At 48.0% G+C, this 15911-nt stretch overlaps 1 protein-coding gene across 1 annotated transcript in view; it reads left to right on the top strand.

Annotated features, from left to right (window-relative positions):
• Positions 1 to 7973, top strand: part of LOC108160611 (homeobox protein invected) — a 31346-nt gene extending 23373 nt beyond the window's left edge. The window contains exons 2-4 of the mRNA XM_017294725.2: positions 5887 to 5892; positions 7210 to 7361; positions 7491 to 7973. Of these exons, the coding sequence (XP_017150214.1) occupies positions 5887 to 5892; positions 7210 to 7361; positions 7491 to 7760 (428 nt within the window). The 3' untranslated portion in view covers positions 7761 to 7973. The remainder of the gene's footprint in view (positions 1 to 5886; positions 5893 to 7209; positions 7362 to 7490) is intronic.
• Positions 7974 to 15911: the final 7938 nt, after the last annotated feature.

Below are 15911 nucleotides of genomic sequence, written 5' to 3'. Positions count from 1 at the left end.
AGAGGCAGTCGATAGTCGACTGATGCCCTACCCCAGAGGGGTATCGTCTCTGTTCGAGTCCGTTTGCTTATGGGAAATTGAGACTTCAATGGTTCAGAGGGAGAACTCTTAAGCTCTTAAACTCTTAGGGTATGCCCCACTTCGTTGCTTTAGTATTTCCGACTCTACCCCAATCGGCCGGGCATTGCTTGGATGCCACAAGAGGCAGGGCCTGGGCCTGGGCCCGGGCCCATTCTCCTTTAATACCGATCTTCTATGCGGCGTCCGGTGGCGCCAGCTGCTGCTGTCCCCTGTTTTTCCCCCCCGTGTGCGGCAACCTGCTGACGTCATAAAGACTTTGATAACTTAATTAAGAACCCCAGCAGCAGCAGCATCGTTTCTTCTGCAACCAAGTCGAGTCGAGTTCAGAATTCCTCGGCCTCAGCTCTGCTCTCCATTTGACCCGAACCGAAACCGAAACCGATACCGTATCGGAGTCGTTGGAATGCGGTAGGTAAAGTAAGCCAAATTAAAAGTGATCGCATCGTTTTATCGATAATTTATCAAAGCCAAAAAACCCAGTGGCGAATACTCTTATTTTTTTTTTCTTCGTTTGTTTGTTAATAAAAGCAGTGGAGGGGGAGAGGGAGAGGGGGCTCGGAGAGACGATGCGAATCGGTCGACGTGTGTGGTCCACATGGCAGAATCCCCAGCGTGGACGTCGCCGTCTTCGAAATTAGCATAAGAGCAGAGGGCAGAGAGCCAGAGAGCCAGAGAGCCAGAGAGTGCCGTGCCAGGGCAGACGATGATCATGATGATTATGCTGATGATCGTCAAACCGTTGCTCTGGATGATAATGATTACGATGATGTTGTTGATGAAGTTGCCCAAGTCCAAGCCCGAGATCAGCTGCAGCCAAAGAATGGGGCTCGGAGTGCAACCAAAGCCAGAGACGGAGCCACAGTCGGGGCCGGGGCCGGGGCCGGGGCCGGGGCCATAAATCCACTGCCGAACACCGCACAGGTGGTCAACCTGGGCGGCTCGCCCTGATGATATTTAAAACAATCTGTTGTGCTTTTCAATTACTTTATAGTACGTACACGACATACGAACGAACTGAGCGAACGATCGGCCCGGGCCTGAGCTCTCGACTGGCACTGCGACTGAGACTGGCCATAAAAAGAATGAAAACAGGAGCGGATCTGCATCAGAATCGGACAATACTAGAGCTATTCTAAGTTCTAAGATGTTTAAGTCTCTAGTTTATAAGGTCTAACTAATTCCATAAGGAATTCCTGTATAGATTACTATAAAACCTCCTAATGTTTCTATAAAATTACATATCAATTTCATATGAGCAAAATCCCTGCATTCCGCCCCTGATCCAACCGAATGCGCTCCTGTGCTGGAGCTTGTGTGTGTGCCCCAAAACATTGGCGCAAGAAAATATGAGAAGAAGAAGAAGAAAAAATCTTATGAGCCGAGCTGTGCTATTAATTGTTTTATTAAGACATTTCAAGATTTAACATGCCAGATACGCTACAGCCGGAATAGCAGGGCATAGCAGGCTGTCGAAGGAGGGAAACCACCTCAAATCCACCACAAGCCCAGACTCGCAGACTCTCAGACCTTCGGACACTTGAGAAAGGTCTCCTTCTGTAGCGCATTGAGAGAGCGCCACAAACTTGACCCACACTCGGGGATCGGCACGGATCGGACTCCCAGACCCAGACTCAGACTTTGACTGGGATCTTCTGCAACGGTGCCCCCAAGATGATGATTATAATCATCATCATTGTATGCGCTTGACTGCGTGATCGGTCGGCGCTCTCGGGATGATGATGAGGATCTTTTGGTGTGGTCTCTCGGGGTCTCGAGTGCTTTGCATCTCTTTGATCCGTGGAAGATTGATGTTAATGTCGGTGTGAACACACTTATTCGCATATTTGTTTTGCTGATGTGGTGGCAACCCTGCCCCATGGCCCATGGCCCATGCCCCATTGCCACACACGACGATCATCCCAGCCCGTGAGCTATCGCCACTAATAGAGCCATAAAGCGAACATTTATTGATCTACAAATTATTTTGAGCTGCCGCTGAGCATCGATCGGAGCATCGATCGGCTTCACTTGGTATTTTATTTTATTTTGTTTTATTTTTTCGGCTTTCGTGTTTTCGGTGGCTTTTCTGTGGTAGTAGTAGGGTAATCTAAATATTCATTAGTCGCTTGATTGGTCGGTTGATCGCCTCAGAGATCGCAGCGTTCTTTTGTTTTAATTTCATTTTTATGGCCTGGCCCCGAGAAACAGCTCGCGGGTGGTCCCCGGAGATCAAAGTTCCTGATGTGTTCATTAGGGTGAAAGTCAGTCAGTCAGTCAGTCAGTCAGTCCGTCAGTCCGTCAGTCGATCGTCTGGGGCTGGAGGCTGAATCTAGAGCGCCAGATTGCGTTAATTGAGAGGCCCTAAAAGTGCATTAATTTAGTCGAAATATCCATAGAAGCGTAAAGCGTTCACACCTCAATTGCACAAAAGCCAAAGCCAAAGCAACGAGTCTATTAAGGCAGGCTCGGAGCCCGAGATACACAGCTTTAGATACAGATACAGATACTCTGGCTACCCGTATCAGTGTCGTTGAGTCGTTGAGTCGACTCCGAGGCGAGGCAGTGGCTGCCACCTGATGATGCCTCCCCTGTATCTGTATTGATTTCAGTTTCTTAATGAAATTGTTTGCTAATATCAGCGGAAAATGCGGTTTGCCATTTGTCAAACCAGTTGGCCGGATCCATGGACCCAATCAATGTTATATCTGTAACCGATATCTGAACCGATGCAGGGGGGACGCAGGCGGAGGGGCAGGCATTTGAGGTGTGAGGTGCGCTTAAAAGGTATTCTCTGTGTGACTCTACCATATTGTATCTTTCGTTTACTTTCATTTGCCGACTTCAATTCTGTTTTTTCTGTGTGTTTCTGACACCTCCGCGACTCCCTGTGGCATATTCAATGAAGCGCCTTGGGATGAAAGAACACGCGAGAGAGGACACGTTTGCCAAAGCCAATTTCATATGCAAAGCTGGCAAGGGCTATGCTAATCAGTTAGTACGCGTAATAGTCGACAACAACCAGGCACCGTGCACTTGATAGAGCAATTAAGAAATATTGTACTCGTATGTTTAAATATTTTCATGCAGGAGAGCAAATTATGCGATGGAATGCTGTCATGTTTGCCTTTGGCGTTTGGCTAAGCGCTTAAATGGCTATTTTTGAGCACCAGTCCGCAGCGATTGAGCGATAGACAAAACGCTGACAGAGTTGCCAGGCATCGGCATCGACATCGGCACTGGCATCGGCACCGGCATCGGCATCGTTTGTCATCCATCCATCCATCGCAGTCGAGTGTCGCACTGTCGCACTGTCTCCGTGTCAATCATTTCAATTAAACGTGCAATCAAATCGATGAGCTACGCGTCGTCATGTCAATATTCATCAGCCAGCGATTGACGCTAACCGCAGCTTTAATTTGCCCCTCCCCTCCAGCTCCCCATCCATCCATCCATCCATCCGCGAGGTTACCCGCCGAGAATCGCCCTAATCTGATGACCAGTTTTGGGGGATAGGCCCTGATCCATCATAGATCGCGCAGGGCGGAGGCTGGAGAGAGAGCTTTCACTTTTTCACATGTAAATAATGCCCCGACAACGTGTTGTCTTTTATGGCTTATTAATGATCTTGACTCGAATGTGCGATCATTAGATACAGATACAGATAGGAGAGTGCCCCAGCCAAGATCTAATCGGAAAGCCAAATGTTGTGTCTCCAAACAGATCGCTTACAACGAAGCTCGGCTCCAGCTCCGGCTCCAGCTCATGTGACTGGTTCTGCCTAGACAGGGGACAGAGGGGGACCGGGGCTCAGAGGACAGACCGGCTCCATCTCCACATCTCTGTATCTTTAGCTGTAGCTGTACGAGTATCTGTATCTGTATCTGTTTCGGTCTCCGTTTCTGGCTCCGTCTCTGTCTCTGACTGTGGGCCTGGTCTGGTCTGGTCTGTGGCTCCCCTGTGACGCGGTCTGGTCGGGACTGTGTGTGGCCCGTTAGTTTGAGATCTTTATAAGTCAATTTCGGTTTTGCTGCGATCTGAGAGTTCCAGAGAGTTCTCTGCGCTCAGAGCGTGAGTTACGAGTGTCGTTTGGGGGACTCCCTTCCCTCTGGACTATGCTCCTGCACGGAGAGCAAGGAAAGCCAGGGAGCAGGGAGCATCGATCGATCCTTAATTGCGCCCTCACATTCGCGGGTTCATTCATTTGCTGGCCGAGCAACGGGATGCCTGCTTTTGGCATTTGCAACTCATGTTAAGCATAAATAAAACAAATGCGTTTACTTTAAACATATGCCCCAGTGGCAGGCAGTGGCAGGCAGCGGCAGTGGCTCTCTTTTTGCTTCTGGCCCGGCCAAGACTGGCCGTTGCCAAGTTGGGTCATTGGGGCTGCTGCTGATGAAGACATCTTCCCGTTTTTGTTTCGCCTGCTGTCTGCTGTCTGTTCGTAGTTGTTGTTTTGCCTCCTTTTTTTTTTTGATGAGCTTCTGGCAAATGAAAAGAATTTATGTGAATGTGCGAAGACGGGGCCGGGTCGAGAGCGTTCCGTCTGTTTTTGGTGCGGCAACATTTGAGCCAGGTTTTAGCATAAAACAAGGCCAATTCTGGCCACTTCTTTTTGCTCGGATGCGGCCGGCTGCAGACGTTTAAAGGAAGGGCACTGAGATATTGGGAGCATCCTATGGTAACCAGTTTGACAAAGAAAACCCTTAGACTTTATCGGAAATATTCTTGCCAAGAAAATAGACCTGAGCAAAATAATTACCAGTAATTACTCAGCCACTGTTCATTATAATCGATCCCATAGATATCCCCTTAAATGCGCACTTTCCCAAGCACTAAAGCTACTACAAGAACACCCTCCTGGTACCATCATTGATTGAGTTCATATAATTTATATTAAAGCCAATTTGGGCCCTGGGCCAACCCTCTGGCAAATACCACTTTGAAACTTTTATTGTGTCAAAGCAATGAAAAATTTAACACGCTATAAATCACAATTTCCACAACAACACAACAGAACAGAGGAAAAGCTGGGCAACAGAGAAAAGATTTGACGCTGCTGGCAATTGTTGCATTTTGTTGCGGGGCAGGCAAACAGCCAACCCCTTGGGCATGTCCTTGCGACGCTGTGGCATGCAGCCTGAAGCTTATCTCTGCTTGCCAACGTGCTCTTACAGCCCGCGTTCCACTGGGGGGTGGTAGTCGGGGTCACCATGACACGGCAGTCACCATCGCCGTTCAGCGTCTCCCGGGTGTCTGACAGGTTCAAGGTCTGTGTATCCGTCCGTCTCCGGAGAAGGTATTTGCTGTCGGCTGCGTGTGAAATTTAAAACCGTGATAACACCTCCTAATGGTCACGCCCCCGCACGAACTTTTCTCCTTATTTCCCCCCGTATTTCTGTGCATTTTTTTTTTGCCGTATTCCGGTTTAATTTCGCGCCCTTCGGCCGCTTTGGCATTTCGTTGACAAAATTGATTTGTTCAATTTTTCCAACGATTTAACTTAGGGCATGACTTGGCCTGGCTTGGCTTGGCTTGGCTTGGCTTGGTTGCGTTGCCATTAGTGCCGCTACATTTGTTTTAAAGGTTGTTGCCTGCCGGTCCCCCAGATAGGATGGCATGAAGGGAATTTCTGCACGTTTCGCCGGCAAAAAAGTTGAAGTTTGTGTTCGCTGACGTCGTGGAATTTAATCAATTTCCGATATTTTATTGATTCACGTTAAAAGTAAATTAAATTTTAAATTGTTTACCCAAAAAATTCTACTTGATTTCTAACACTCTCAATCTTTTCCTTTTATATCGTTGCAGGTCGAAGTAAGTAAAGGAAGAAAGGACGAGAAAACTTTGGACTGGAAGCCAGTCAACGGGAAACGCGAATGGATCAATATGATGGAGGTCAAAGTCTGATAGTTCAGAGTGGAGTAGGGCAGAGGGATGGATTCCAACCGATGGGAATCCAAAAGTAGGACAATAAATCGAAGAAGTAGATGGTTTGGAAATAGGTTTTGGAAGAGAAAATAAAGTTGAATGGGATAATCAGCCTCTTTAATTTTTTAGAGTATGAAGCCTTATCGGATACAGATTTATAAAGTTAAAGGATGATTTTTTTAAGGGAAAAATCATTTAAAGTACGTATAATTTCATTCTTAATCTATTCAGAATGGACTTCTTTAAAATAATCTTCGATGGAGCAAACAACAACATTTGAACGTGTCCTCAAGAGTTTCTTGAGCCTCCTGCCACAAGACATTCCCAAAGGCCTTATGATAGATGGAACTCTTAAATTACAAAATACTTTCGACATATTTCCGTCCGAATTTGCTTCCCAAATACCCCAGAGAACATCTTGCGGTCACTTGAAGCTCCGGCTCTGACCGAAATATTCCCATTAGTAAAACCTCATAATTGCTTCATCTTCCGCTTTTCCATTTCCATTTAAGTGTCAGTTTTCAAACTATTTCCGAAACGAGCGTAACTTTTGAGCTCCAGCCCCAACTCCCCATAGTGGAAGCAGTTTTACATTTTGGATAGAATTTTATTTGCTCTGAAGAGGTTTTCGTTATCCAAACCCACATCAAGTGGCAGGCCGGTGCCCCGACTCTCCCGATTCTCTGCGGCTGTCTGCCTCGAGCGCTGTTAATTAAATCCAAGACAACTCAAGTCGGGATGATGCCCACGCCCACGCCCACGCCCACGCTCCACCCTCGCCGTGGGGGTGGCTGTGGCTCCAGACAACGGGGTGGTGAAATTAGCCACAGTCAAAAGTCATTGCGTTGATTACTTTTTGAAAATGACGCGAGCAAATTTCCCAAAAACTTTAATTGTTTTAGCTGGTCCGACATGAAGGGGAGGGGCTTTGGCTGCTGGAGTTGGAGTTGGAGTTGGGGGTAGGTTGTTCCTCTGGGGTTGTCTGGACGCATTTAAATTTGAATTAATTGCTGAACATCGCTGCATATATGAGGCGCAGGATTTATGTGTGCCCGATGAGTCGGCAGGGCAGATCCAGGTCCAGGTCCAGGTCCAGGTCCAGGTCCAGTCATGTTGATGCCATTAAGCGCTCCCTGGAATTTTTATGACCCACCTCATCTCACACACACCATCCATCTCTCTCTCTCCCTGTCTCTATCGCAGGTCCGCGAGCCCGCAAACCCAAGAAGCCATCGACGACCAGTGCCGCGGGTGGCAGCGGGAGCAGCGACAAAGGGGATACGGACGCTGGCAACGTGCCGGAGGACAAGCGGCCGAGGACGGCCTTCAGTGGACCACAGTTAGCGAGACTGAAGGTAAGTGGGTTCTTATCGATAAATTATCGAGAAAGTTATCTTTGCTGAGTCTGATAATCGATTGTATATCGGAGCAAATACTGACCTTGACCCACATTCTCTGCATCGCTCTCTCTGTATCCTCCACAGCACGAGTTCAATGAGAACCGCTACCTAACGGAAAAGCGTCGCCAACAGCTGAGCGGAGAGCTGGGCCTGAACGAGGCCCAGATCAAGATCTGGTTCCAGAACAAGCGGGCCAAGCTGAAAAAATCGAGCGGCACCAAGAACCCCCTGGCCCTGCAGCTGATGGCCCAGGGCCTGTACAACCACTCGACGGTGCCTCTGACCCGCGAGGAGGAGGAGCTGCAGGAACTGCAGGAGGCGGCAGCCGCCTCCGCCTGCAAGGAGCCCTCGTAAGGGGACCCTTCGGTGGCAATATCTACGATTAGTATTTATAGAGTAGTCCGTAAGTCTAGTGCCCTAAGTTGTACAATATTCTAGTCCCGCAGTGCCGCGCAGAGCGGTGGGGTCGGAGTCGGGGACCCTCTGTTGCGTGCGTGTTTTGTATAATATCAAGTAGATTCATAAATTCACAACTAAATAATTTAATAAACATTTAAATTATACGGATCTCGTGGTCGTTGTCATTATGGGGGAATTTTTGCATAATTCGTGTTTAATTTTCATATCTCTTTATGGCCCACAACCAATCGAGGCCAGGTGGGTGGTCCACCCGAGGTCCAGAGGTTGGCCGCAGGCGTCGGCGTCATCATTAATTACTCAATTAACAGTCCAAGTTTGGATCGTATTGGATTGGATTGGATTGGATTGGATTGGCGCAGATCAAGAGATTGGCCACAATTGCGGGGCTTGGGCTTAGATTCGAATGAAATTCATTATGCAAATTGGATTTCAAAGCGCTATCTTTGAGCATAATCGTTGTTAATAAACGACTCCGACCGATGCCTAGCATTATACCACGAGTATTATTAAATTCTCTTTTTTTTTCTCGTTTCTCTCCTTCCTCTAATTTAGCCATTAAATTTGCATACACACACACACACACACACACACACACATGGGTCACCCTCCCTTCCACTCTATGGCTGCTTGTGTGTGAGTGTTGCCAACGGCACAAATTGACACCTTGACGGCAAAAGCGGCGTCAACGCGACGGCTTCGGCTTCGGCTACGGCGGCAGAGCTTTGCTTAAAGTGCAGCGTCAACATCGCGTAGGTGTTAAATGTGTCTGTCACTGCGACGATGGGTTTTTTGCCAGCGGGTGGGAGGCAAAGACAGAGCGGGCAGAGACAAAGAGTGGGAGAGTGGATCGCAATCACATGCGTGTTAGAGCGCAGAGAGGAAGATGTTCCACTTACTTTATTCTTACTCTCCGAAAGCTCGTTGTTACTCGGAGAGCTGTTCAGAACTTGACGATTGATCAAAAAGAGTATTAAAATATTCGGCCTGACAAAAATTCTCGTCTGTCTTGTTTTAATCTGTTATTCCGGGCAATAAACTTCATGTGTAACAGTTATAGTTTTTGCTTTACTGAAAATTTAAACTTTTCGCATGTTAAAGCAAATCGAACGCATTGAGAGTGTCCCGTACCCCCCTTGACGAGCACGAGAGTTTAACAGCGAAGGCAGCACCGTTAAAAGCAAAAACAAATTCGCCATCACCTCAGCCTGCGCAAAAAAAAACGTCTTAATTCGCCGTGAATGATTTAAAGTTTGGTTTTGGGTTTCTTTGTTGGCGACATTTGTTTGTGCATTGAGCAGGGGAACAAAGAGATCAGCAGAGAGAAAAAGCACGGATCCAAGGTAAGCGTAATCAAGGTATATTTAGTAAATGGGGTAAGGCACTCCCTCCTTCTATTCGTTTTCTTCTCGTGTCTCGCCACAACACAATTAAGAGAGCAAATATTTTAGGCAACTGTGAGAGCACACTCTTTAAATCCCTCACCTTGTTTGAGTACACCGTGGGAGCAATAACGTAAACATTAACGTATTGCACTTTATTTGCATGTCCATTCGTGTTCGGCTCTGTGCGTGTGCGTGTGCTGGGCCTGCATGTGTGTATGTGTGTGCTGGGTGTGCGTGGGAGTTTTTGCGTTTCTTAAGTGATTTTTTATGGCACGCGTCGGAATCGGCGCGACAGCGATATAACTTCATAAAAAGTCAATTTAAGTTTAGTAATATTTTGTTGAATTTATAGTGGGGAGTATTTTGTTTAAGCATAATTTTTTTACGGCTCAGCGACACTTTGGAATTGACTTTGGTTCTTTAGAGGGCAGTCCTACGAATGGACTGGAACAGGATCTCCATGAGTCATGGGTCTGGGGTGCGAGTATATTACGTTATAAATTCAATAAATGTGACCATAAAAAGGCCCATTCAAATACCTTGCGCGCGTACATTAATCCCGCTGCCTCCTTAACCCTTACCGCCCAGCCCCCTTCCAGGGACACACATTACAACGCCTCGAATGCTGCCGCCGTTGGAGCTGTAGCCTGTCCCTGTCCCGAATCCCTCCGCCAAATGATTAATGTCTGGCAGGTCGCAGCCTTGGCCAGACTCCGAGTTGGAGTTCGAGTCCGCGTCCGAATCCGAGTTCGCGTCTGAGTCCGAGCCAGCGTCGGCCTCCAGGCCCCCAGTCAGTGTTCCCGGAATGCGAGAGAGAGAGCAAGTAACCCGAAAAAAAGACAATACGCATAAATCTATGGGGTTGACACTTAGTACCCAAAGACCACAGACTTCAAATGAATTTGTTTTGCACCAGCACCAGCTCCAGCATCAGCAGACCGAGGAGCAGGAGCACGAGCTGAGCGGAGTGGAGAGAGGAGTGTGGAGTGTGGAGTGAGAGGGGGTAGAAGGTCAGCTGAGTGGCGAGGCGTCATAAAATTGGCAACAAATTGTTTTTCACGCCGTTTTAAATACACATTTTTTAGCCGATACTTGGAGACCGTTTAATGAGCGAACCGAACGGAGCCGAACCGGGTACGGGTATGGATCGGGATCGGGAACAAGAATACCAGAAGGGAAAGGGAACTGGAACTGGCACCTCTAACCCACGACAGACACTACACTGAGAGAAATCCTCTGAAGTTGGAAAGAACGTTCCTGAACAAAGTCTTCTTTGTCCTTTATGATTACCAATCACATATCTAAACTAGATTTCAGTCAATTAATCTATCTATATTTCTTCTAAAACATATACCAAACGGTGGTTAAAAATACAGAAAATCTTGAGAAATATACGCGGTATAATTTCTCTCACTTCAGTTCTCAGTTTCTACGTGAGTTTTTGTACAGTGTAGATGGCAGGCAAACGACATTATTCGACTTGACGAACGTTCAGCGTTGGACGTGGCTGGTTGCTGGACTCTGCCTGCTCGTTCGCTAATAAATTTGCGGCTAAGGAGATAAGCTTATAAATTTTAACTGTAATTATGCGACACAAGATTTATGAAGAGAGTCCGCCAACCAGCCAACCAGTCAGCCATCCAACCAGCCAGCCATCCAACCAGTCAGCCATCCAACCAGCCAGCTATCCAACCGTCCAGCCAGCCAGCTTTCCGTTTCGGTCTCGGATTATTAATGAAACACAAACTTACAACGAAATGCGCTCAGTCTCCGCCGCACACCCGGCCCCATCCCCATTCCATTTGGGGTAGGAGGCAGGCTAAGTGCGAGTGTAAGTGTCTGTGGGGCGGCGGCGGCGGCGGCACCCCTTTGGCCAAAAACTAGCACAAGATTTACGAGCATTCCCCCACTGGCCGCGCGTCTAATTCCCAGCGGCTTAATGAGTTTTTCGGGGCTGGTGCATGAAAATCTTTCAGCTGCTGCTCCTGCATCTACTCCGATCTCTGGCTCCTCTTCGCCCCTCGGTTTCATTGATCCCATTGATGGGTCCCATGCATATGTGGGTGTGGCCTGTCTGACGAGAGAGATCCAGAGTCTCGGAGAGAGACCACCCACGTAGCGCCAATCTGCTGCCAAGATCTGCGTATTTGACATTGCTGCGTTGATGTTGCCTCTGCCTCATTACGCCTGCGCGCAGACGAAATCACCAAACAGCCAGAAGGAAAAGAAGGAGAGCTCCAGAGCACCTTTTCGAGACCGAGGCATTGGATACGCTTGCAGAGCCCCATTCGATATAGTAGTCCGATGAGAATAAACGTCAACAATATTGCAGCCCTTTCGAAAGCAGGTTTGCCCGGAAGGCTACTGGGATCGTCAGAGAAGAATACCTTCTGTCAGGGTATATTAATGGCTGTGTGGGAGATGCAGTCTAAATCAGCGATATTTTCAGCGCAATCCTTGATAGAGCAAATGAGGATCATCGCTGTGTGGATTATTGAGCTGTACTCGGCTGGCGATGAGGGGATTGATCTAGTGTGAAACAAGAGACGAATCTTTATAGCCACCATAAGATGGAGAACTTTAGGGAGGACTAAGAAGTGGTCCAGACAGATTAAAGTGGGAGGGAGTGAAACATGAGTAAAATGAAAGGGTATATCAACCGGAATGGGATGAGAATTCAGGTCAACTTATGAACCAAACCATAAGGAAATACCTTTCCCACCTGCTGGAAATGGGGGATTAGAGCAAGAAGGAGACAGACTGCTGGGTGGGCTGGGTTAATTATGCAATGAAAATACTTCATAGCTGCCGTTGACATATGAAAATGTGGAAATTTCATTACATTTCCATTTCCATTCCATGCTTAGCCAGCCGGGAGGGGTAGTCAGTCGGTGCCATTCGGGGCGGAAGTATCTTGTTAACATGCAAAACAAGCCATTTCCATGGGCCATGGGTCGGTAAGGTAAGCCGGGAATTGGGAGCTGTTTATGAACCTGCCAAAAGTGTGGAGCAGCCTGGGGGATACGTATAGGAGGAGTAGGAGTATACCTTCCAGAGATTATGACTCACTGGAGGTTAGTTAGTGTCTCTTTGGCTTCTTCCGCTTCAATTCAATTAGGAAAAGGCAATCGGAACTGGCGATGGGAATGCGGGAGTGGGGGTTTGGGGGCAGCTTGGAGACGGGATGTCAAAGCCGCATCGTAAAATCTAACGATGTGGCCCAACCCTGGGATTGCATTTTCACGGCACATTTGCAGCGCACTCGTAATTGTATCAGTGAGCAGAGTTCTAGAGTTCCAGAGAGACCCAACCCAAATCGCAGGACACTCCGGCCGGGCAACCCTTTTCTCTGTCGCCGGACGCTTAACGCGATTGGACACGCACGTCCGTGCGACGGGGGATGAGGATTGGGCAGGGCAATAAACACGTAACCCAAAGCCCGAATAATGTTTAAAGTGTTATAGAACTGTCACCAGGACAACCAGCAGATGTCACTCCTCGAGTGCCAGCCCGACTCCCTCCTGCCCGTCCTTTATCTCCTTTGATATTGGGTTTTCGATTAAAATTAAACTCCTGCAACTGTTTACATGGTTAAACATCTGTGACCTGCCCTCCACATCCACCGCCGCCAGTGGCATATAGGCAGATAGGCAGAGTGGCAGTGGAACATCAATTAGACACACTTCAACTCCCCTGACAGCCAGAACTGTCAAAACAGAAATTGATCGCGTCTGGGAATGGGACTGGGACTTGCGTGGGTGTGTGCCTCCACCTGAAAAGAGTCAACGAAACAAATCAAAACATTACTTGCATAAAATATGAACAACACAGCGAAGGAACCGCAACCCGGGGGAATCAACAAATTGCAAACAACGAGCCACAAACAGTGGCAAGGTCGCACATTCCTAGAAGCAATAGTCCCATTCCCAACCATTCAACCATTAAATAGTACACTCCCCATGCAGTCCAGACAACACGTCCACTGCATACAATTATGGCTAATACGAGTACCTACCAAGGGACTGGGAAAGGGGTGACGGTGACCAGGGCGGGCAGGTGTGACAGGAGATTCAAATCGATCAGAGAAAGTCTCTCTTGTGCAGGCTGTTTTTCAAAACTATTCAATGAGATTTCAAATGAAATGAAACGCATATGGGACTATAATTCGTTAAGTTATCTAAACATCACTTTGAGTTTTCATGGAATAGAAACACCTTTCAGAGGCGAATAGGATTCTTTCAGTTTGTTTTACAAGATCTTTGGTACATTAGAATACTCTCGGAAAGGGTAGCAGCTTTATTCGTAATCAACCGAAGTGAAAGTCTCTTCCGAATTCCATTTCCAACCATCAAATGACATCCTAAATGAGCCGCTCAGAAACATCCCCATACCCGATGAACCCTAACTCAAAGACCTACAAAGACCTAACCTAAATGATATGCACAGTAGCTCCGGGGAGGTCCAATTAATCGAGTGTCGAGTCGGACATACAAATTAAAAGTCATAAATCCACGTTGCAGTTGTTGAAAGTGGCCACAAGGAGGAAATGTCACCGAAAATTATGAAGGTTTACCTTTCCGATGGGTAGAGTGGGAAGCCCTCCGTTCATTATGCATGGGGCGTGCGCATTAGACCAGACCCAGACCCAGAACCAAGAACAGGCCCAGGCCAAACGGGAAGCGGTTCAGGGACCCCAGAGTTCGTTGGGCTCCTGCAGCACAAAGACCCACCGGCCTGTGACAGTTGCACAAGTTGCTACAACAATGCTGTTGTCGCTCTTGTGGTTGCCACTTGGCAATCTTAAGTCGGTCAGAGTCGGAGTAGGAGTCGAAGACGGAGCATGCGCGCCTGCATATTAAAAGACGATGATCAGAGAGGCAAGAGAGGACGAGGCCGAAGCCCAGACCGAAACCGTACCCCAAAACCGAGACAGTGGCCGGGGGAGATCGATGTTGCTCATTAGTATTATGCTCATATGCATACGTGCTCCTCTCCCGATCGCCTTGCAGTTATGATGAGTGACATTTGATCTTGTTTTGTGTCAAATTAAGAGGCTGCAGCTGGCTCCGACGGATCCGCTGGATCCACCTCAGCCCTGATGATCGTGCGACCTTTTTTCATGCCTCATGGCTGGAGAGGCAGAGGCTGCTGGCTGAAGGGACCCGATATTTGTATGGCGCACACTTAAGCCGTTGAGTGCTTGATTCCTGGTACTTTGGAGGCGCTTCATCGAGGAGGGTCTGGCACTGGCACTGGCAGGATCAATCTGGGATGGTTTGAATCTGTATATGTATCTGAATCTCGATCCGAATCTGTATCTGTAACTGCCTTATGCCATGTCATGATTTGGCACTTGAGTGCCATAGCGTGGGCCACTCCACTGCACTCCACTCCACTCTACTCCCTTTGTATCTTCGCTCTCTTCGCTGGTTCTTCTTCGGTTAATAAAAGTTGGCAGTTGGCACAAAAGGCAGCCTGATGGTGGCGGTGGTGCTGGTGTTGATATTGGTTTCGGTTTCCCATTTTTTCGGTTTTCGTCAGTGTTTTGGTCACTGACTGCTGATGGCTCAATTGTGTGTGGACCACACGGCAAGTTGCCCCGAAATCTAGAGCGAACCTGTTGCCGCCAGACTCAAGGGTTTCTCCTGACAGATCGTTGGGGGGACCGACCACCTTGATCTTGTGTGGGGATTACCATTTTGCATGCACATCGAATGTGCGATCAAGTGGTGTGTGAAAGGACTCGCTCCAAGTGGGTGATCCACTGATCAGATGGTAGCCAATCTGTGGCTGAATCCTGGTAAATCCTCTCTAGATCTTTAATGGAATTACTCTTTTCCTACATTCAAAACATCCCTCATGCTAATTGATCTTGCAACGAATGATCCTTATCACTGAAAGTGATTTGTTGTCGCACATTTGTCACTGTACAAAACTCTCATCAGAGAGCCGTTGAAGCCCAGATTATTGTCAGCTACTTTCTACCCCTCTCAGCAGCGATAAGACAGAGACATACAATAATTGCATGACTCAGAAAGATCAGTGTCCGCAGATCAATTTCAACTAGACATCCATCCATCCATCCATCCATCTCGGGACCATCTCAACACTTTTCCTCGCCTCCAGTGGAGATTAATCACCGAACGGCGCTTGATGAATGGTTGGGTCGGTTGTCCACTTGCATTGACTCATTGAATCATTGCCTCATTGATTGACTTCGGTGACAGAATGCTGTCCGATGATATGCTACGATGCTGTCCAATCGTGGGGCTAAGTGCAGGGCTTGGCTCACTACGATCCCGATCCCGATCCCGGGCCCGATCCTCATCCGGATAAGCCGCTGATGAATATGTCCAATGAGTGAAAAATGTGCGGCCATAATTACCCAAAGACCAACTTGAATTTTAATTATGCATGGCCGAGTGCCAGAGAACTACACTCCGTGTATGCATATTTCTTTGTTGGGTCTTTTTTGGTTTTGTTTGGTTTAATTAAGCCATAATTTATCGCCAACAGCACGCGGACACGCAGACCCCGAGTCGGGCCACACTCGACGACGCGGCGTCTCCATTTCTTCCGTGGCGTCTCCTTTCCCCGCCGGCCGGGCCTGGTGTGACACCTGCCCGTGTAAATTACCCAACAAAGCGACTCTGCTCCACGCGACACTTTGCCCAGATGCAAAGTGCAGCGCCAGAGGGCCACG

The sequence above is a fragment of the Drosophila miranda genome, chromosome 3 (assembly GCF_003369915.1).
Source record: "Drosophila miranda strain MSH22 chromosome 3, D.miranda_PacBio2.1, whole genome shotgun sequence".
In the NCBI taxonomy this organism is placed as follows: domain Eukaryota; kingdom Metazoa; phylum Arthropoda; class Insecta; order Diptera; family Drosophilidae; genus Drosophila; species Drosophila miranda.
Note: the sequence above shows the minus strand (reverse complement) of the source record. Positions and strands in the feature narration are given on the sequence as shown.